At 34.5% G+C, this 21063-nt stretch overlaps 3 protein-coding genes and 1 non-coding gene across 7 annotated transcripts; 2 read left to right on the top strand and 2 right to left on the bottom strand.

Moving 5' to 3' along the window:
* Nucleotides 1-504: 504 nt before the first annotated feature.
* Nucleotides 505-577, top strand: TRNAR-CCU (transfer RNA arginine (anticodon CCU)). Its single transcript has one exon. It is a non-coding gene; the product is annotated as a tRNA-Arg (tRNA).
* Nucleotides 578-929: 352 nt separating this feature from the next.
* LOC103422640 (protein NETWORKED 4A) lies at nucleotides 930-5703 on the bottom strand. Of its 2 annotated transcripts, none has more exons than XM_008386437.4 (4): nucleotides 5290-5703; nucleotides 4158-4219; nucleotides 3564-3675; nucleotides 930-3043 (listed from the first exon to the last, which is right to left on the bottom strand). In XM_008386437.4, the coding sequence occupies exons 2-4, from the start codon at nucleotides 4170-4172 to the stop codon at nucleotides 1236-1238; spliced, it is 1935 nt and encodes a 644-aa protein (XP_008384659.2). In that variant the 5' UTR covers nucleotides 4173-4219; nucleotides 5290-5703; the 3' UTR covers nucleotides 930-1235. The 2 variants fall into 2 exon arrangements, with proteins under 2 accessions (XP_008384659.2, XP_028943947.1); XM_029088114.2 differs by having other exon boundaries at nucleotides 3524-3675; nucleotides 5290-5699.
* Nucleotides 5704-10486: 4783 nt separating this feature from the next.
* Nucleotides 10487-12080, top strand: LOC114819840 (uncharacterized). Its single transcript, XM_029089494.2, has 4 exons — nucleotides 10487-10690; nucleotides 10866-10945; nucleotides 11324-11546; nucleotides 11741-12080. Exons 1-4 carry the CDS (start codon nucleotides 10612-10614, stop codon nucleotides 11854-11856), a joined length of 498 nt encoding a protein of 165 aa, XP_028945327.1. The 5' UTR covers nucleotides 10487-10611; the 3' UTR covers nucleotides 11857-12080.
* Nucleotides 12081-12246: 166 nt separating this feature from the next.
* On the bottom strand, nucleotides 12247-20962 carry LOC139189177 (uncharacterized). 3 transcript variants are annotated; one of them, XM_070807584.1, is made up of 4 exons: nucleotides 20804-20962; nucleotides 20505-20703; nucleotides 15095-15592; nucleotides 12247-14548 (listed from the first exon to the last, which is right to left on the bottom strand). In XM_070807584.1, exon 4 carries the CDS (start codon nucleotides 13733-13735, stop codon nucleotides 12386-12388), a length of 1350 nt encoding a protein of 449 aa, XP_070663685.1. In that variant the 5' UTR covers nucleotides 13736-14548; nucleotides 15095-15592; nucleotides 20505-20703; nucleotides 20804-20962; the 3' UTR covers nucleotides 12247-12385. The 3 variants fall into 3 exon arrangements, with proteins under 3 accessions (XP_070663685.1, XP_070663686.1, XP_070663684.1); XM_070807585.1 differs by lacking the exons at nucleotides 20505-20703; nucleotides 20804-20962 and adding an exon at nucleotides 16014-16240; XM_070807583.1 differs by lacking the exons at nucleotides 20505-20703; nucleotides 20804-20962 and adding an exon at nucleotides 15670-15798.
* Nucleotides 20963-21063: the final 101 nt, after the last annotated feature.

Here is a 21063-nt window from a genome sequence, read left to right as displayed (position 1 = left end):
CGTTTTTAGTCATTTTAGAAATAATTTTAAACAAACATGATTAACGTCTTGTATGCATAGCTAAATAAGACGCCGAGGTTAAAACAAATTTTATCATGGTATTTGTGCTAGAAATCCTAAGGTCAAGGTTTTTTTTGGTTTTATGTTGAGTTTCGCATGTTGAGCTAGCAGAAAATCGAGAGCGACCAACGTGAGCATAAATTCTTGGTAGGGGTTGCCGGTGCCTCTCCTAAATGGGTCTGCATGCGAGTCCATAGAGTTTCACTCGTTTTGAGCGCACCACCATGTGGCAGTCGTTTCCAATACTTTCTCCTATGTGAAAGGCAGTTGGATGTGGCACTTTTTATCTAAGAATTTTTCCTGTGTAAGAGAAAAAAATGTAAGAGAACTGACATGATAACAACTTACTATATAGTCTTCCTCATGGGATTTTCCAAAAGATTTGGGTTCAAGAAGCATGTTATCCATTGATAAGAATTAATGAAGGGTTATTGTCAACAACAAGCGCCTGTAGCTCAGTGGATAGAGCGTCTGTTTCCTAAGCAGAAAGTCGAAGGTTCGACCCCTTCCTGGCGCGAATATTGTATCCTATTTTCTTTATTTTTTGTTGGGGTCAATTTGCAAAGTGTAAGCTAAAGAAATTCAACAGTTCAAATTTAATTTGATTAGTTAAGTATTAAATCTTGTTTTTGACAATATATTAAAATCTTTCGCTAATTTTTCTTGTGGATAAAACATTTGGTTGACGTATATGCTCATAAAAAGAGTCATCAACTTTACACGTAATGAAATTAATAAAATTGAGAAAGATATGGCACATATTGAAAGCCTAGGAGGCACAAAACCAAATGAAAGATCCAAAGTCCCGTCGGCCTTTTTTTTTCCCTAAATTTTAAAGAGCAAATGAATATGCAATCATGCGTCTAAAGTTTGCAAACACACTTTCAATTGTGCCAATTTCAACCCCAAAACCAAACACCAAACCAGAATTATCACACAAATTTTCTGCCCTCCACCATTTTTCAGGGAAAATTAGTGACTCAAATGGGTCCTTAAGCCGGGACCCCTCTGCATCTATATGTATACTACACTACACAAACCTCACATTCATTCAACCATGAGAGAGCATGGCCTATAGCTCATCACTCGGCTGGCCATTTCCGACCCGATACAAAAAACAGGCACTCAAAAAATTATGTACTATACAAACGATGACATCATGTTTTGTGTTTAGCTTAAGTTGCCAAAACTGGAACTCTCTTGTTCCCCATGCAAGCCTGTCTAAGCCTATGGTATTCGTTCCTGTAATGTTCAAGCGAGAAGCATAGCTGCCTTATAGCTTCTCTTTTTCCTTCTGCTCCTTCCATGATCACAATTCTTTGCCCCTGAATCTCCTCTTCGAGTTCCTTTTCTCTTTCTGTTAGCTCCTCCACCAGTTTACGCTCCCCTTCAGCCCCGTTGAGCAGTTCCTGATGTTCCGTCTGCATATGCTGCAAAGTCTTGTTTATCTCATTGATCCGATCGTCTCTTGAACTCACCTCTGCCTGTAGCGTTGTGGCTTTGGTGCTAAGCTCATATCTTTCTGTTTTCATTGCATCAAGGACCTTGTTTAAATTCTCCATTTGGTTGCTTCTCTCAAGGATGTCTGCCTTCAACTGCGCGATCTCGCCATTCAGTCTCTCCTCCATTTCTGCTTTTCCAGACTTCATCCGTCTGATTTCGTCTTCCAACAACCGAGCACGAGATTCCCAGTCTTTAATTTGCTCCTCTGAATGTGTCCGTTCTAATTGCAATCGAGATATTTCAGCCTTAACCTGTGCTTTCTCGGGGAAAATCTTCTCCTCGGCATCAGACACTGCTATTTTCAAATCCATGACTTCATTATCCCGGTCTGTTAAACTATTTTTCAACCTTGAAATTCGTTCCTGCAGCTTGGACACCTCTCGTTTCTCTGCGTTGAACTTCGTTTTCCACGAAGAAATATCCTTGTTAGCGGATACAAGCTGACCCTGCAAGCGTTGGATTTCCTCAGAGGCTTTATTACTCTCAAGTTGCTGTCTCAAACTTGCAATCTCTTTTTCTGAATGTTGAAGTCTATCTTTTGTGGCTCTAAGCTCTTTCGTCAATGCCTCAATCTTGCTACCTGGGTCTTGAAGTTCTCCCGACCCATCAACCCTTTCATGAATCTCCGGCGATTCATTTATCTCCCTGTCTCGCTCACCCTCATGTATCTTGGCCTCTTTCGGTTTTGATAATTCAAGTGCAAGCTTAAGACCATTATTATGTTGTGGAGACTCTGGTTCAAGTGCAACCTTTATACCATTATTATGCTGCGGAGACTCGTCCCTTTTGAGCTTGATGTTCAACCTGGCAATCTCTTCTTCCGACTCCCGCAATTTTTCATTTGTGGTTGTCAGCTCCTGCTCATATTCTGCAATTTTTGCAGGAAATTCATTGGAATGATCAGGTTTTGCACCCGTGAATGAACTGTCTACACTCTCTTCCTGTAGCATCCGGAGCTTCTCCTTCACTTCACGAAGCTCAATTTCCAATTCAATTATCTTTCTCGTCTGCCCATGATCAAGACCATTTGACAAGGGAGTTGAATAATTGTTGACTGAAGAATCATCAGATTCTGGCTCGGAATCGGTTAATGAAGATGATTCGTCTCCCTCTTTCTGGTAATTATCTGAGCCGTTTCCACCAGGGCCAAGGAAGAAATCAAAGCCAGCAGCACGAGGGCCAGATTTCCGACGACCTAGTCTTCCAGGTTGGAAATCAGGAGATGGCAATGCAGATGGCAGTTCTGAACCAATGTCAGAAAGGCATGAACTCTGGGATTGGAGATCTGAGGGTGCATTCTTCCGCAATTCTCCTATCACATGATCATAACGTTCAGCCAGGGACCGGTACAAGCGATAAAACTCTTCAACATGAGCAATCAATTCAGGCCTCTTTTGATAATACATTTCTGCCTTTTTTGCAAATGTATCACCATCCTCTTCAACCAGCTTCAACATCCGTTTGATGCTCCGATCCATCTCTGAGGAGAAAGATCGTTTTGTCATTTTCATGAGAGGCATTTTGGCGAAAAATCGATTATAGCAATCACCACTTTAGAACTTTGACAAAAAAAAAAATCAACTCTTTAGATACTTAAACATGCATAATTTGGAAAACCAACATCCTCCACTGGTTTGGGTAGTTGGGGTTGAATAACCCCTATACCATTAGACCAGGAGAAGTAACACTAAAATTATACAACCGTAGTCCGATTTACCCATTTTAACCTTGTCTTCATTTAGAATGTGCAACAAGAAATCTTTGATAACGTATAAGAAGAAGAAAGCATTAGCCCAAATTAGTAAAACGAATCTGACTTAACCTAGAATTCCTCGTAAATAAGTCAAAACCAAATATAATACCGATGCTCGATATATTCATCATTAGACATCTCTTTCCTATGCCTTTGTGGCATTGCATGTGACATTTTAAAAATAAATAAATAATTAAATACACATACAAAGTTACAAATAAGACCAAGAGAGGTGTTTGTTGCTCACCCTCGCGATTATCTGCAAGCCACTTAGAGTTCTTGGGACTGATGTGACTATCCCACCACCACGAATGAGACTTTCTTGATTCGAACCTCTTCATAGTCTTATTGGACTCAACCTGAAATATAAAAAACAAGATATCTTATGCCTGATCCGTGAAAGACCATCCGCTATTTAGATGCTTGACTCTACGATGCAAATATTTCATTCAACACTAAACCTTCGTAATGCTAACAATTTGTGCTCTAATCTAGGTTTTGCATATATCATATTAGTATAAAAGTCACACAATGACATTGCTAATAGTATGCTTTCCTACTACAATTTTAACATAATCATTTTTATTGGCATGTACAGTACCACTATCCCACCAACCATGTTTAAGTTGACAACACTCTTTCTATCCATAACATAATGCTGCAGCAGGGCTGATCAGTCATTCCGTCTTATGACACGATCAAATTTAACTCAAATTCATCTGGACAATGTGATCATGGCATACGCAGATGAATCGTTCAGTTCTCTAACTACAACAACATATCAGAAACTGCAGAATTAGCAAAGCTGGTGTTTGATGGAATTCTGAATTTCAGTTCTTACCAAGGAGTTGGCCATTTGCTAATGTTGTTGAAACTTCGAGTTGATACTTTCGCTACAATAACCTGTGTCCCAAGCCCACATACAGATTAGTTCACAACATCAGTATTTACATCTAATGTCAAAAAATCAAATCAGAAGTTACACACTTCACCTAAATTGACAAAGAGAGCTCTCATAATAGGATAATAGTATAGATAAAATTACCATAGATGTCATTTTTTCTTACTGAAAGATATTCTAAACCGCTCTAATCTACGGGAAGGGGAATTCGAACTTGAGTTGGTAAAGGTAGGCAAATGTCCGAAGAAAGGTAATGTTCCACAGTAAAACCAATTGGTTATACGAAAAGTAACCCAACCTCTTGTAAGCCATTGCAAGGTTTCTTTTTTTCACTAATGTAAGACTCTTTTACCTTCACATCGTCACAATGTCAACTGGCCTAACTCATGTATGCTGTCGTAGATGTCATTGACACACTTCATGAAAACAATGCCAGCAAAAGCTGGACTCCAAAGAGGGCAAAAACAAGCCGAGTTCAGTTGGGCCTACAGAACTGGAAACTGGGCCGAAACACTGTTTCATGGGCCCATAAACTGTCCTAATAAAACAAGAAAAGGAATAAAGTAAAAGAAAAGAAAATATCTGAATCCATGGGTGTTTGGTCGGAACGATGAGAAAAAAAAGAAACAAATAAAAAATCTGAATCTGAATCCGCGGGAAAGGAATGCATCTGTCGGAAACAAAGACTGTCCAGGCTCCAGCTAACTGCCCCACATCCCTCACCTTCCATTCCAACAGGGGTAAATTTGGTAGAAGGAGATTTAATAATTACTCAATTATATATTATATATAAACATCTTAATTTACCACCAAAGAAACAAGGAATTATAAATAAAAGATAAAAAATTCAGCAATTATTCTTGATTCTGAACTTGTAATCCAAATCAGAAGTGGCTGGAAATTGTATAGTTTGATTGTGAGTATGCATGTATGTATAAGAACTTCAAGAAACCGAGAAATTGTAAATTCTGATTTAAGCTAACGAGCTAATAAAACTAGCAGAATCACATAAAGCAGCCATCTTTATGACCAAAATCAAATACCCAGATGGAAAATTCATTAAAGTTCTCACCTTTGAGCTTTGTTCTTGCAGACTGAAGAGAACAGATCCCAGTGCTGGAAGGAAGAGAGAGAGAGAGAGAGAGAGAGAGAGAGAGAGAGAGGAGTGTTTGGGAAATGTGAAAATTTGGGTTTGAGGCTCCACTCCACAAAAGTTTCAAATGGGAAAGAGAGAGAACTTTTTTGTTCCCTTTTGATCTTGTTTGCTTCTTCTCCCAGCTCTCTCAAATGGAGCTGAGATTGCGAAAAGTTGCATGGAAAATGGAATGATTCAACAAAGTCAAGATCACTTTTTTTTTTTAATTTGAATATTTTGGCATTTTTGGACAAGAAAATCAAATAAACAATTATGGTGTCTCATCACTCTGTCAAATTGTCAATTGACCAAGTTCGAAGAGGCAAGGCACAAACATGTGACGTGTGACCCTTCTCAACGTCCTGCATCGCTGCTTTATATCTGCCGTCCGTTTCAAATTTTACATTTTTTTTAAGAATATTGCTATCCACACATTTTTTTTTTGGTACACATTCTTTTCAATTATAGGTGTTTGAATAAATAAGAAAGATTAAAGGATAAATTACATAGTAACCCCTCATGTTTGAGGTTTATTTGCAATCTTATACAATATCTTTAAAACATTTCACTTTCATACCTCAAGTACTATTTTATTTCAATTTCATACAACCGTTACATTTTCCATCAATGAATCTGTTAAATGCTGACGTGGCTGCTACATATATGCCATGTGGCTGCCAAATGTCTGCCACGTGGCAAATAAAATAATTTTTTAAATTTTTTTTTTAAACCTGAAAAAAAAAAAAAAAAAGAAGAAAGGGACCGAACCCAGAAGAAGAAGGAGGAAGAAGAAGAGAAGAAGAAAAAAAAAAAGTGGCAGAGAGGTTTTTTTTAAAAAAAATAAAAAATTATTTTATTTGCCACATGACAAACATTTGGCAGCCACGTGGCATATATGTGGCAGCCACGTCATCATTTAACAGATCCATGGATGGAAAATGTAACGGTTGTATGAAATTGAAATAAAATAGTACTTGAGGTATGAAAGTGAAATGTTTTAAAGATGTTGTATAAGATTGTAATAGACCTCAAACCTGAGGGGCTACTATGTAATTTACCCAAGATTAAATGATAAAATTAACAGGAAATATGTGACAAAATTAACAGGAAATATATAAAAGGTAAAAAGAAGTAATTAGATAGCACCATTCTTTTTAATTCTTTTGGTCAATAGTTTCAGTTTTTGTTTTATTTTTGTTGGTTATTATTTTCTAGTTGACATAGAATTATCAAAATTATATATGCCTCCTGTCTTTATTGAATTCTTCCACTTGACCTCACCGCCCAAAATTTTGATTTCTTCCAAATTTACATCAAGAATTAAATTTTTGGTCCAATTGATGTGGACTCATTTTCCATCCCCATCTTTACTTAAGGCATCGTGGGATTAATAATCAGCATAATAATTTAATTTTGAATTTGTTATTCGCTAGAGTCAAATTAAATATCTTTTACCTACAAAAATACATTATTTTGATTTTATTGTTAATACTCGTGTCATTTACTTGCTTCTATGATACTTTGTCATACTATTAACTATTAAAACATGATAAGTCATGTGTTATGAAATTCTTAGTCAGATGAGTGCCTTAACATGATTGAGGTATATATTACTAATTAACTTAATACACAAATGTTGAAACACGAAAAATAATCCGTTGACAGTGGCGTAGCCACATGGAGACCAAGATGGGTACGGGCCCATCCTGAAATATTTTTTAAATTATATACGCTATATGTTGGTTTTATAAAGAGCATGTAGCTCGTTAGTTGTTGGGGTTTTAATGTTCCTGCACGCCAGGGGTTTGAAACTTGCTGTTAATCTCCTTCATGTACTTTAATAAATTTTTTTTTTTGTGCAATGATATATTTTACACTAAAGCGAGGAGTAGTTCGGCTAAACCACACAATGGGGAACCTAATTTGGTTAAACCCTCTTTATAAAACAAGTTAATTTATGTTGAAAAAAAATCTCATATTGAGCTATGATTTTAAATTTTTGTTTGAAATTAATGTTAACTTTATAATTATCTCAGCACTAAATTTTTCGTACATGTTAAAGATGTACCACTTTTGTTTGATTAAAATTTTTCATGCCAATACAAAAAAGAAACCTTTAATTTTCTCTCATTAGTTATATTGCTATATCTTGTCTTATTTTTTTCATATGGATTAAGGCCCCTCCTAGTATGAGTTTCTGGCTCCGCCACTGTTTATTGGTATGTTAATTTAAGAAAATATAATTGTTAATCAAGTAGTAATCGTAATGTAGGTAAATCACCTCATGTATATTTTTCGGTCCTGTGGAAGGTCACATTTTTGTGTCATATTTGAGCACCACATGATATCACCTGATAGTAAAAAGAATTACTCGTATAGTAGTTGTATCCATCATATCATGTGGATATTCAAATAGAATATGAAATAAATCAAATAAATCAATGGTGTAAGTACAGAGTAACATATTGATGATTCAACTTCATAATCTTCATTTGAAGATCATTTTTACAAAAAAAGCATTTAAATCGGAGATCGGTTAGTCAACTGTATTAAATAAATCAATGGTTCATCATCAATATGTTACTTTGTACTTACACCATTGATATGTTCATCATCAGAATTTTCGTAATGGGACAAGATTGTTCTGCCACCTGAAAATAACGTATCTTCATCGTAGAATTTTTGTACTTGGAATAATTCAATTTCATAATCTTCATTTGAAGATCATTTTCAGGTGGCGGAACAACCTTGTCCCATTATGAGTATTATCCTATCCTTAGCATTACCATTTCTTACTCTATCCTCATCGATTACATGTAGCATGCAAAGGGGAAAAAAGGATAAGGTTAGATTGTGTCATCAGATTTTGTTTCTTTTGGAAATCAGAAAGAAAATGAGACATGATATGATCACTAACGAAACAATGGACAACAATTGTGTTAATAAACATTATCCATAAGTCAATCTCAACTCTCAAATATAGGATTTTTTTTGTTCCATAGCTACCTAGGTAACACAACCCACTTGGTCTCGTAGTTCCTGCTTAAGTTAATCACATGCAAAAATGAAACCACCCATTCATGAGTAGTTGATTTGATAAAAGTACCATCAATTAAAAAAAGGTCGTACCCAGTGCACAAGGCTCCCGCTTTACGCAGGGTCTGGGAGAGGTGAATGTCGGCTAGCCTTACCCCTATTTATGGAGAGGCTGCTCCCAAGTCTCGAACCCGAGACCTACCGCTTATGAGCGAAGGCACTTGCCATCGCACCAAGTGCGACCTCTAAAAGTACCATCAATTAAATGAGGTTTATTCAAAATGATTGTTGGTGGACAATTTCAAAGATTATTTTTATCGATTTTAAATTTTAGAAACCAAAATGAGAAGTTATATACCCATCTCAAAGACTACTTTGATTAAAAAGTCTGAAACAAATAAAAGCTCAGATATTTATACATGCACAAAGCCTTGAAACTTGAGAGAGATAAGAGGCCAGGGAAACAAAAACAAAATTTGAAGCTAATATGTCAGGGGGAAGATCAATAGTAAGGAGAGGACAAAGAGTGGAATATTACTAAACTACCCTCATCATCATCATCACGGTTCTAATCCATGGCATAAGGCATGGAGCTTGGTGCTGATACAAGATCTGGTGTCTCATGGAAGCTTCAGGCCACATACTCACATGTCTTGACCTCAAAGGTGCTGGTATTCATCAATCTGACCCTAATACCATCCTCACTTTCCAAAACTATAACCAGCCTCTCACTGACTTCTTGTCCGGGAAATGAAAAGCTGCGAATTATATGCATGAGTTTTGCTAGAGACAACTGTTACTCACTTCAGTCGGCTGTTAATGAGAGTGAGTCACACCGTCAAAAGCTGCCGAATTATATGCATGAGTTTTGCTAGAGACAACTATTACTCACTTCAGTCGGCTGTTAATGAGAGTGAGTCACACCGTCAAGCACACGCTTATCAACTACTAAAAGTTGACACGACGAAAGAGAAGCAATATAATGTTTGATAGTCTCACACGGTTAACACAATATGGCAACGTAATGTATTCATATTCTATTTCGAATCATCATATCCGTAATTTATATGGATTCATAAAAGATTTTATATCGTTTGTAAAAACGATGCATTCCTATATTCTAATATTCTTTGGCATTGAATTATGTTTTAGGACTCAACTGTAGCTTCAATGCTGATGAGGTCAGCACCTTATGGCGTTGAAAGGCGCTCGATTCGAAGGAAACGAGGACTGCTGATCGTGTTCCAGGAGTATACATCAAGAACATGGAGGACCACGTTCTAAAGCCTGAGCTGGAAGATGCCATGATCAAGAGATGGCCACCATCCCAAGTCTTTGTTCTCCATAGCGATCATATCCCCTTTTTCTCCACCCCCATTTTGCTCTTTGGTTTGTTGGTTAAAGCATCGACTTCCATCAAATGTGCTTAAAATTTTGAATTGCAAGTTTTCGCTTAATTTTTGTCACATCAGTTAAACCATTGGCCTTAATCAAATAAGGAAGTACATGAACTTTCAATTAGAATGAGACAGTTGAGATGGAAATTGACCAATTTTAATGACATGGATTGGATCGTAGTTGTAATCTTAGGGATCGATGAAAACAAAAATAAAAAAATTCAGGTTTGTTGGAGAATACAAGAATTCTGCATTTGGAAAATTGACAAAATAAAATACAATATATAATGAATGATTTCACTTCTAATTACATTGATGCCTTTTCTTATATAACTCTCACCTCAGTTGTGTTGTACGTAAAATTTGGGATATAGTATCAGTGCAAATAGTAGTGAGACAATAACTTTTCTTTCTGAAATATTAACAAAATATGTGAACACAAAGTAAAAGGAGAATATTACCCGTATCCTTCTAAAGCCCAACTATTAGACCACTTGTTATTATCATCTAGGAAATAAAGTGCCAAAATAGCTAGTTGTCTTATTTTGTCTTCTGAAATTTACACTTTGTTTTATTATCCTTGGTTAAATCAAACTAATCAATGTTGCTACATATATACTCAGCATATCCTGAAAGCGAAATGATCATATCACATCATTGTCTTGATCCTTTGGCCAAAACTTCATTTTTAGCTCCAATTCTAACACATAAATCAAGGGCTCGTTGATGTTATAAATGTTGCAGTAGTACAGAAATTCTCTTAGACTCAACGCAAATAATTATTTGGAAGAAGAAGAAGAAGAAGAAGCACGCAGTTTGCTAAGTGATGGAGATTGGTGGGAAAATTGGGTTGGTTTGGTTTTCTCTGGGGATTTTCCTTCTATTTCAAAATGCTCAGGCCTTTAGTATGTATTAATTCTCTTCTAGTTCATCGTTATTTTGCAAATGATCTGAAAAATAAAATTGTGAAAAAAGAGATATATATTTATAATTTATATTTGGATTGTAACTAAGTAGCATGCATGCAAAACGCAAACTCTGAATTATTTGTACTGATGAAATGTTTGGTTTAATTTTCAGATAAAACAGACCCTACAGACAATGTAAATCTAAGTCCATTCTATGCTTGGGAAAGTGCTTACTACTGCATGAACAGAACAGTAAGCTCACGTACACACAGACATGCATGTATTACATCTACGAAGTTTTATTAACATGCATATATACATAGACACACACATTCGAAGTTCTATTTATTGTTTATTTGATCAACAAAAATTTATGGTCAGTCATCCTTAAATGTGATAGCAATGGTAGAAATTTAAACAATTAAAGCACATCTACTTATGGTGACCGTAGTTTCCGTGTGACCAAAAGAGCATCTTGTGTTGTCTTCTTTGAAAAGACAGAGAGGAAAGTGAGAGAGGAGGGGAGGAGAGGGAAGAGGATTTGGAGGGTTGAGAATCTTATACTCTTTTCACCTAAATGAAGCAACCTAGAACAAAAAATTTGACCTGTTTGATGGGTGTTTTAATTAGGCACCTTCTCAATGTTCGGCAAAGGGGCAGCTGACATTCTCAGGAATAGTGGACGTGGCCGCAAATGAGTCCAGAGAATACTGCAGCTCAGGTTGCTCAGCACACGCCTTGGAGGTTCTTAAATGTATCTACCTCTGCAAAAGGGACTTCTGGTTTCATAACAATGCCACTGTGCATGTCCTCAACACAACCATCACTGAGGGATGTAAGAATAATAATTCAGGTATTCTTTTCTAGCTATATATCAACTTACACAAGATATATCAAGAGAGACAGAAACATTATCTTACCCGAATGTGAATTTGAACCATTAATCAAATTAATGTTGCCTTAATTAAATGTGTAGTTTCGATTCATAGTTTGACAATATAGTACTGTAAAAGAGAACATTATAATTGGGAACTGTTGAAAATGCAGCTATTTCGACAGTGGATTACAAAAGCAGTGGCATGAAGGTGTTCCAAAAGATGCACGTACCATTTGTTGCATCACTCTCAACCTTGGCCTTCATAGCGACGTCCAACATCATGTGAAGAGCTTTTCCTTGCATGCATGGACATGGAGACAGAGGCACGGCCATCTCAATAAGGATCAACAAACACTTAATTACTTCTGCAACTGTCTCAGAGACTTTTTTTGTTTCTACTTATTTCAATTCTTGTAATATAATCGCGATTAAAGATCAATAAACCCATAAAAGTTTATCTGTGTGACATTCAAATTTTATATATACTCTGTGTGACATTCAAATTTTATATATACACACACACACAGTGGCGGAGCAAGGAATCTTACCACAAGGGGTCGTAGTGTAAAAGTCCAAAAAAAAATTTAGGATGGAAAAACATGTTGAAAATGAAATCATAGTACTTTCATTCATAATTCATAATGGAAACAATATTACAAGCTATAATTGTCCACAACGAGGTTTCATATTTTGAAAACGAAGCATTATAGCTTCATTTTCAATACAAGCAAAAATATCTCTCTCAATATAAACAAGCAAGCTATCACTCAACCATTGATCTCCCATTTTGTTCCTAAGTGGACCCTTAACAATATTCATAACAAAAAAAATGCTCTCTCCACTGAAGCAGTTGCAACTGGTAAAACTAAAGACAATGTAATGAGTAGATATACATAATTGAATACTTGATGCATCCTTGTCTCCACCATTTTTTTTGCAAGATCACCAATCCCTTCCAATTGAGAGAAATCATTACTGGAACGCACATAATGAATATAAATCTCAAGTTGATCTTCAAGTGCCAAACGATCCTCATCCGAAAAGTCTTGAAGATAAAATTGAGCAAGACGAAGTAATTTTGGTTTATCAAAAGCTACAAATGAATCTTTCGGACTCAAACATGCCAAACAAATAAGCAACTCGGTATTTACCTCATTAAAGCGATCCTCTAACTCCGTAATTTGTTCATCAATGATATAAATAAAGAGCTCCACACGATAATGATGACGATTTGTCTTTATTGGAGCATTACGCCTTGACCTCCCTGGAAGTATAAATGCATCTTCCATGTTAAGAACATCAATATAATGTTTTTCACAAAAAGAAGATACTTCATCAACCAATGCATCGAACCCATTATTCCTCATCCAATGTAGCTTTTCCTTGCATGATTTCACTAAAGCCATTGCATTCACAATTTCTTGATCTTTCATTTGCAATGCTTGTGACAAATCATTTGTGAGTCCCAATATGACTTTCATCAAGAAAAGGTGAAACACAAACTCAAAAGTACGTATTTCTCTCATTAACTTATTTGCTTCACCCGCACTTTCATTGGGATTATCATCAATAACCATTTGAAGCACATGAACCACGGATGAAAACATGGAAATGATGCTAATCAAGGTACCATAGTGTGAGTTCCATCGTGTGTCACCGGCACGTTTGAGACTTGTTTCTAGATTTAAGCCTCGCCCCGTTATAAGACAATCATTTTCAAAAGCTATCACAAGCTCTTCTTGAAGTTGCCCTCTAAGTAAATCACGCCGCTTACAAGATGCTCCAACATGATTAACCACAATATTAGCCGTTGCAAAAAAAGAGGCAATCATAATATTAGCCGTTGCAAAAAAAGAGGCAAAGTCTATATTCTTCTTTGCTACGGCAACAAGAGCTAGTTGAAGTTGATGAGCAAAACAATGAACATAATATGCACAAGATTGTTCTCTCAATATCTTTGTTTTAAGGCCATTCAACTCACCTCTCATATTGCTAGCAGCATCATAACCTTGTCCTCGTAGCTTGGAAATGCTCAAACTGTTGTGAGAAAATAATGTGTCAATAACATCATTTAGTGAACTTGAAATAGTGTTGGTAACATGTTGGATACCCACAAATCTTTCAATTATATGCCCGTTGTCATCCACATAACGCAACACCCACATGAATTCACAATTTCTTTTTGAATGTAGGAGCTAGTAATTTGAGATTCCCCGGAGCATTTTCCATCACAACTTCTCTAACTTTATCATTATTATCTGCAAGGAATTGCAATAGCTCCAAGTAATTCCCCCTATTGCTTGAAGTGGCACTTTCATCATGGCCACGAAAAGGAAGACGTTGTCTCAATAAAAATTTAGTGCACTTGATTGATGCATTCAAGCATGTGCGATAAGCCTTACGAGCTTGGTCGGAGTGTTTGCTCACTGCCGTTTCAATATGTGTAGCTTGATTCATCAAATTTGTAGCAGCTTCTCTAGCTTTATTATGAACATTCCCAACCGGTCCAACATGCATCTTAAATCTTTCTCTCCCTTTCTTCCAAGTCTTAAATCCATCTCCAGTGAAAGCTTCACTACCCACTTGTGCAAAATTGGTTTTAAAGAGATAGCAATAGAGACAAAATGCCGCATCTTTAGATATACTATACTCCAACCAATCAAACTCATCAAACCATTTGGGAATGAAGCGTCGATTAAGTCCCGACATATTAGTTATTGGGAAATTATGACCTCTAGGTTGACAAGGTCCTTTTTGTAGATATGATCTTCGGACCTCATCTCTCATATTAACATCATAATCTATTATTCGAGTTCTCAATCCAAGATCCGCTTCAAGATTACCCAAAACACCATCTAACTGACTTTGTCTTGAACTTGGAGTTCTTGAACAACCAACAGTATTTGAACTATCAACATTATTCGAACTACCCGAACCCGATGATGACTTTCTCTTAAAAAAACTGTTCCATAATAATTCTACATATACAAAATATTCAAAATAAATACTCACAATATAAACAAACCATCAACATAATCAAAATAAATATGAATTGATTTCAATTAAATTAAATATCTCATCTTGCATTCTACATATACAAAATAATGAAAATAAAAACTCACAATATAAACAAACCATCAATATAATCAAAATAAATATGAATTGAATTTCAATTAAATTAAATATATTCTACATATACAAAATATTCAAAATAAATACTCACAATATAAACAAACCATCAACATACTCAAAATAAGTATGAATTGGATTTCAATTAAATTAAATATCTCATCTTGCATTCTACATATACAAAATAATGAAAATAAAAACTCACAATATAAACAAACCATCAATATAATCAAAATAAATATGAATTGAATTTCAATTAAATTAAATATATTCTACATATACAAAATATTCAAAATAAATACTCACAATATAAACAAACCACCAATATAATCAAAATAAATATGAATTAGGTTTCAATTAAATTAAATATATCATACATAGGGTTTAGAACTTACTTGAATTGTGAAATTTCACAATAACAATGAGCAAATACAAAGAGCAAAGCTGGTGGCACCACCACCACAGTGACGACGACGGCAACACAAAGGCACCTTAATGGCGGCAGCAAGGGAGGAGATGGAGTTGAGGGTTTGGGGGGGATTGAGTTTGGAACTTAGGGTTGGAGGAGGAGAAAACAAAAGAAATTTGGAGGTTTTGGAATGAATGGCTTCGGATCTGTGTGAAATAGGGCTGAAAATGACACGCTGGGCTTTTTTTTTTTGTTCAGACCTGGCCCAAAACGACGTTGTTTTGCCCAGGTTGTTTTAAAAAAAAAAACAGGCGCGCGCGCCTTTGTCTTCAACCAGCCCAGCTGAGGAGTTCTTTCAGACCCTTCGTCGAACACTTGGTGTGCAGCCAAGGGGTCACACCAGCAGCTCCAAGGGGTCTCTAAGGTTGTTTCCATGGCTTCCAAGGGGTCGTGCGACCCCATTGATCCTACTGTGGATCCGCCACTGCACACACACACATATCACTTGATGAGATACAGAAGAGGCAGAGAAGTTCAACATATTAGAAACATTTCACCAACCAGCTGCTTTTAGTTGAGTGTTACTTCATTTCGAAATTCAAAGTTTAAAGCTCCTCCTCCCAATTGATATGAAAAAAAAAAAAAAAAAAAACCAATGCAAATGAGAAGAAAGAGAACATTTTGCTTTGAAGGTATGGTATATGGACTTTTACACCCCGATATATATAAGTGACTTGTCCATCTCAAGAAAAGAAACCAATGAAGAGCTTATAAACACAGAAATTCTTATAACGAATAACTGAAAAATATTTGTATACAATAATTTGTATTGATTACTGTTTAGGTTATAATTTAAGTGGTCTATTCTTTACAAGAATATTCCTTAATTTGAATCAATCTTCAACCTAGAGATTTGATCCAATCTTGAATCGGGTTGAGGTTCCTTTCAATGACACTCAAGACTTAATTTTGAATGAAACTGGACCGCAAGTAGTGTCACGTGGTGGATGATTTACAGCTTCGGTGGTGGACAAATCATCATGTATGTTTGATGTGATTGTTGATTCTCCATAAGCTTGATAAAGAACACAAATGTGAGTATTTTAGTGTTTGTCTTGGTTAGAGAGATAAAATATTAGTTTAGAATTCTTGATTTGAATTCCGTAACTTATGTGATTGACTTTCTAATTTGATTTAATTTGAGCTAATGATTTAATTTAGCTCTTAATTAAATCATAATCATTGAATTAGGGAATTAAACCCTAATTGATATACTTCGACTATATTAGGGTAATTTGTCCCCTTTTGCTCTTAATTTGATTTGTTTTACGGAAGTTTTAAATGTTTACACGTGTCACTCTTGTTAACTCATCCAATTTTGACGAGTCACATACCATGTGTGCAATTTAGTAAGAACCTTGGCGTGTGCCACTAAGCCATAACGGGTCAAAATTTAATTTATTGGTGAACATTTATTTTATCAAAACCTTTACATGTTTACAAAGCCATAAGCAAACATAAGAGAACTAATTACATAACAAGGCATATAGAAAATTATTTATATATCTTTCCCCTTGCGATCCAATTAAAGTCTCCTTGCATGTAAGTTTCGTCCAGTTCCCTCTCAGCTCTTTCCCGTAAAAATGGATAATATTTTTTTGGGTAGTGTAGAATATAAAAATATAAGTAAATCAAATTATGAAAATCGATTATCGAGGATGCCTCAGATCGGTATTACTCTTTCATAGACGAGACAAAATCTTTGCCGATGTCGGCATAAATCTTCATAGGCCTCCTCAGCAAAAATATTTTTTTTATTTTTATTTTTTTTGAGAACCAGCAAAATCACCCACGAGAGAGTTTTAGTTCTTTAAGCTTAAAAGTATTAATTATTTGGGCTATTTTATGCTTTTCAATTTTCATAGCCTACCTAACAAATGAAAATTTTGAATCTTAGAGTTGTTTTCAGGGAAATAAGAGTTAATAAAGGTTAAATAAACTCATCACTTTAACTGATACTAAAATTTAATAGTAATAAATTTAAACTTCCATACCACAAATGTTTCTTTATTTTATTCATTTGAAAGTAGAAGCCTAAAATAGACTATATATTTCTTGCTTCAAATTATAACTTTTAGGTTTACTATTATATAACTTTATGTAGGCAACAAAACAAATTGGGAATTTGATTTCTTAATAATAATTTTAGCTTAGCCTACCCATTGAATAATTCGTGGCTCCTCCATTGAGCAAACTACATATTTAGTAGAACATGCTATGTAGAAAATACAAGTCTACTCCTAAATCATATTTAGAAAAGCCAAGTTTATCCTATTGTGTGTTTTGATTTTGTTAACTTATTATTAAAAGGAAGAAATTACAAATGAAAACTAATAAAAATGATTTTAAAACATTGAATTTTAACTAAAAATCATTTAATAACTTTATTTAATAATAAGGACAAGAGAAAGAAAAATAAATAAATTTAACGAGGAAGCCTCATATAGGTATTACTCTTTCATACACGAGACAAATCTCAGCCGATGTCGACATAAATCTTCATAGGCCTCCTCAGCAAAAATACTTTTTTTATTTTTTATTTTGAGAATCAGCAAAGTCATCGACAGAGCCAAGTATAAGGTTTCGGTGGACTGTAGCATAGTGAGAAATTCTTTAAGCTTAAAAATATTAATTATTGAGCTATTTATGATTTTTAATTGTCATACCCTACCTAAAAATGAAAATTTTGAATCTTAGAGCTGTTTTTAGGTAAAATACGAGTTAGTAAATGTTAAATAAACTCATCACTTTAAGTAATACTAAAATTTAATAGTAAGAAATTAAAATTTCCATACCACACACGATTCTTTATTTTATTCATTTGAAAGTTCTAAGGTTAAAAGCCTAAAAAACAAATTATAAATTTCTTGCTTCAAATTATGACTTTTAGGTTTACTATTATATAACTTTATGTAGGCAACAAAAAAAAAATTGAGAATTTGATTTCATAGTTATAATTTTAGCTTAGCCCACCACCAAATAATTCATGGCTCCGCCATTGAGCAAAATATATATTTAGTAGAACATTCTACGTAGAAAATACAAGCATACTCTCAAATCATATTTACAAAATCCAAGTTTATCATTTTCCCTTTTGATAGTTCAGAAGAGTGATTTACATTTTTACCCCTTTGGGATGTTTAATTTTATTAACTTATTACCATAAGGAAGAAATTATAAAGAAAAACTAATGAAAACGGCTTCAAAACTTTGAATTTTAATAAAAAAACATCTTATAACTCTATTTAATGATAAAGAGAAAAGTAAAAAAATAACCCCCTAATGAAGCGTGTGGAAAGCTACCCAACCTAGCAGAGAATGAACTTGTGCATTGCAACAACTGCAAACGTTGATCAGGCCTAGCCCAAGCCCAATGTTGGCAGGGCGACCATCAGGGGTCTAAAAAAATTTGGGACACTAAAATTATTAGGGTGGTATATTTTTATATATTTTCATAAGAGTGTAAATTTATAACATTTGGTTTAATAACAAAGAAATTTAACTAGATGTGGTGTGCTTTGTCATTTGAAAATAATGAAGAGGTCTTGGGTTCAAAACACTACATGTGCTTATTTACTTTCCAATTTTTACAATTTTTTTTTTCATAAGAGTATAAATTTATAAAATTTGGTTAAAGGATCAAGATGTTTAATTAGAAGCAATGATTTTTGTTGTTTAAAATTAACAAGATTTCCGAAGTTCGAAATGCTATATGCGTATTTATTCTTTTTAATTTTTACGAAAATTTGTTTGGTTGTTAATTTATTTTTAGTTATAGACTAGTAGCTATGTGGGTTGCTATTTTTAAATATTCGTTTGAATTCAAGTCTAATCTTCTACAAAAACTAATAAGTAGACCAAATCTTTAGAGCAAATTTGTAAATCATATGAAATGTCATCAAAAGGTTTAATTTAGTGCTCATTCATTACTTATACATATTAATTAAAGACTCAAAAGCATCATTATGTTTTGAGTCATATTGACAAGGTTAGTAAATAAGAAAAAACACATCACGATTTATACAAAAACACTTTAAAAGTTTAGATGAAAAACAAAACTCATCGTCTATCTACATGTAAGCTCGGAGTTTTTTGGTTTCCTTCTTTAGATACAAAATATATTAGTCTTTATGTATTTCTAAATTATTGAGTTTGAACTACTTTTCTAATTATAATTTTATTGATGTCTTACGTGTGAAAATAAATAATTTTCTTATATGAAGTTAGGGCATATTTTTGGGCGTCGTCCCGGACCTCAAATATCTCTGGACCAACCTTGACGTTGATCCCTTTAATTGAACACTAAACTCAAGTCGATCACTCTAATCTAATATAACAACACTGCTGAAGAATTGATCCTGAAGTTAAAAATCCTTTCAACTGAAAAATCTTGAAGATGCGCACAGCATAATCCTTCAACTGAAAAATCTTCAATTTCTCAAGGAGACCCCTTTTAGTTCTTCATAAAATGAAGGAAGACGAACATGCAGAACGATGGGATAATCGCACTAAACAATATACGGAAAATACCAGTTGCAGCAAGTTGTAGTAGTAGAGAAAGATATTTATAAAAAATTATATATAAAATCAATTGAATTAACAAAAATACATAAAAGATGAAAAACGTATGGAACATTGAAACGTTGAAACCAAAGGAGGCAGCTTAAGTTGAAGAAAGCTAAGAAAATTCAGAGATTCAGAGAAAATTTGATGAGAATCGAAGAAAATTAGAAGAAAAGGTGTCTGGAAAGTGATAAAGTGCTGAGAAAATTCAAGAAGATAAGAGAGATGAATAGTTGTTAGACTTTTGGGAGAGATACCATATTCAGTTTAAGAAATGTATTACTTGTGTTTAGTTTCAGAAATAATTAGTGTTCAATTTCATAAAGAGTGTTCAGTTTCAGAAATAGTGTAGTAGAAATAATGTGTTGATGGATGCACTAGTCCCCGCATGTCAGTTTTTATTACATTTTTCTATTTTATTTTTATTATATTCAACTTCTATCCATTTCATTAAAATTTAAGTCTTTTTTTTTATTAAAGTTTAAGTTGTTTTCATTAAACAAAGTAATATGATGACTCTAGTTAAAATAAATTTAGCGCAAACCCTTTTTAATAAAGCTCTCAAATTACAACTATTAAATAGAAAGCATAAAAATTATAACCACTTGATGGGTGCATGTTTTAATTATAAAAAATATTATTCTTACCATCCAATTGTACCATATCTTTAATAGAGATAGAATCCACATGCGTTGGTGGAGGCTACCTCAATTAGAGAGATAGTACAAATAGATAGTAAGTGTAGCATTACTCTTTAATTATTAATTAGGCACCTGCTCATTTGCTTTGGCAAAGGGCCAACTATGGAAGGAACAGTGGATACTGCAACTCAGGGTGCACAAAGACACGCCTTGGAAGTGCTTCGGTTGCATCTACCTCTGCAAATCGGACTTCTGGTTTGCTAACAAAGCCACTGCATCTCCTCAGCAACACCATCATTGATGGAAGTTACAGTAATATTTCAACAGGTATCTAGCGAAGCGATCAACATCGTCAAGATATATTGCGAGAGTGGTGAAATGTCCGTTCTCTTTTCAAACTGTGAATCCGGAAAAAACTAAGAATTACATACCATTTGTTAGGTAGGCTATGCAACTTTAATCACTTGGTGAGATACAAAAGAGGCACCCAACTTCAATAATATGGACATCCCTAGACCTGCCAGTGGATTGTGACCAAAAAAAGAAAGAAAAATGGCATGTCAATGAATTGAATTTTAATCTGCATCTGATGGAATTAATAGAATATGGACTGAGTATTCTAATTACGATATGAATTCGATAAGTTTGATTATAAATAAATTTTTATAAGAATATATTATACTTGTGCATA

Source organism: Malus domestica, chromosome 11 (assembly GCF_042453785.1).
Source record: "Malus domestica chromosome 11, GDT2T_hap1".
NCBI lineage: Eukaryota > Viridiplantae > Streptophyta > Magnoliopsida > Rosales > Rosaceae > Malus > Malus domestica.
Note: the sequence above shows the minus strand (reverse complement) of the source record. Positions and strands in the feature narration are given on the sequence as shown.

Coding starts and splice junctions, on each gene's coding strand:
- LOC103422640 (XM_008386437.4), bottom strand. Junction 3,044..3,563: donor GCTTGCAGATAATCGCGAGG/GTGAGCAACAAA, acceptor CTTTCTCCTCAG/AGATGGATCGGAGCATCAAA.
- LOC114819840 (XM_029089494.2), top strand. CDS start 10,612: ATGGAGATTGGTGGGAAAATTGGGTTGGTTTGGTTTTCTCTGGGGATT. Junction 10,946..11,323: donor ACTACTGCATGAACAGAACA/GTAAGCTCACGT, acceptor TGTTTTAATTAG/GCACCTTCTCAATGTTCGGC. Junction 11,547..11,740: donor ATGTAAGAATAATAATTCAG/GTATTCTTTTCT, acceptor TTGAAAATGCAG/CTATTTCGACAGTGGATTAC.
- LOC139189177 (XM_070807584.1), bottom strand. CDS start 13,735: ATGTGGGTGTTGCGTTATGTGGATGACAACGGGCATATAATTGAAAGA.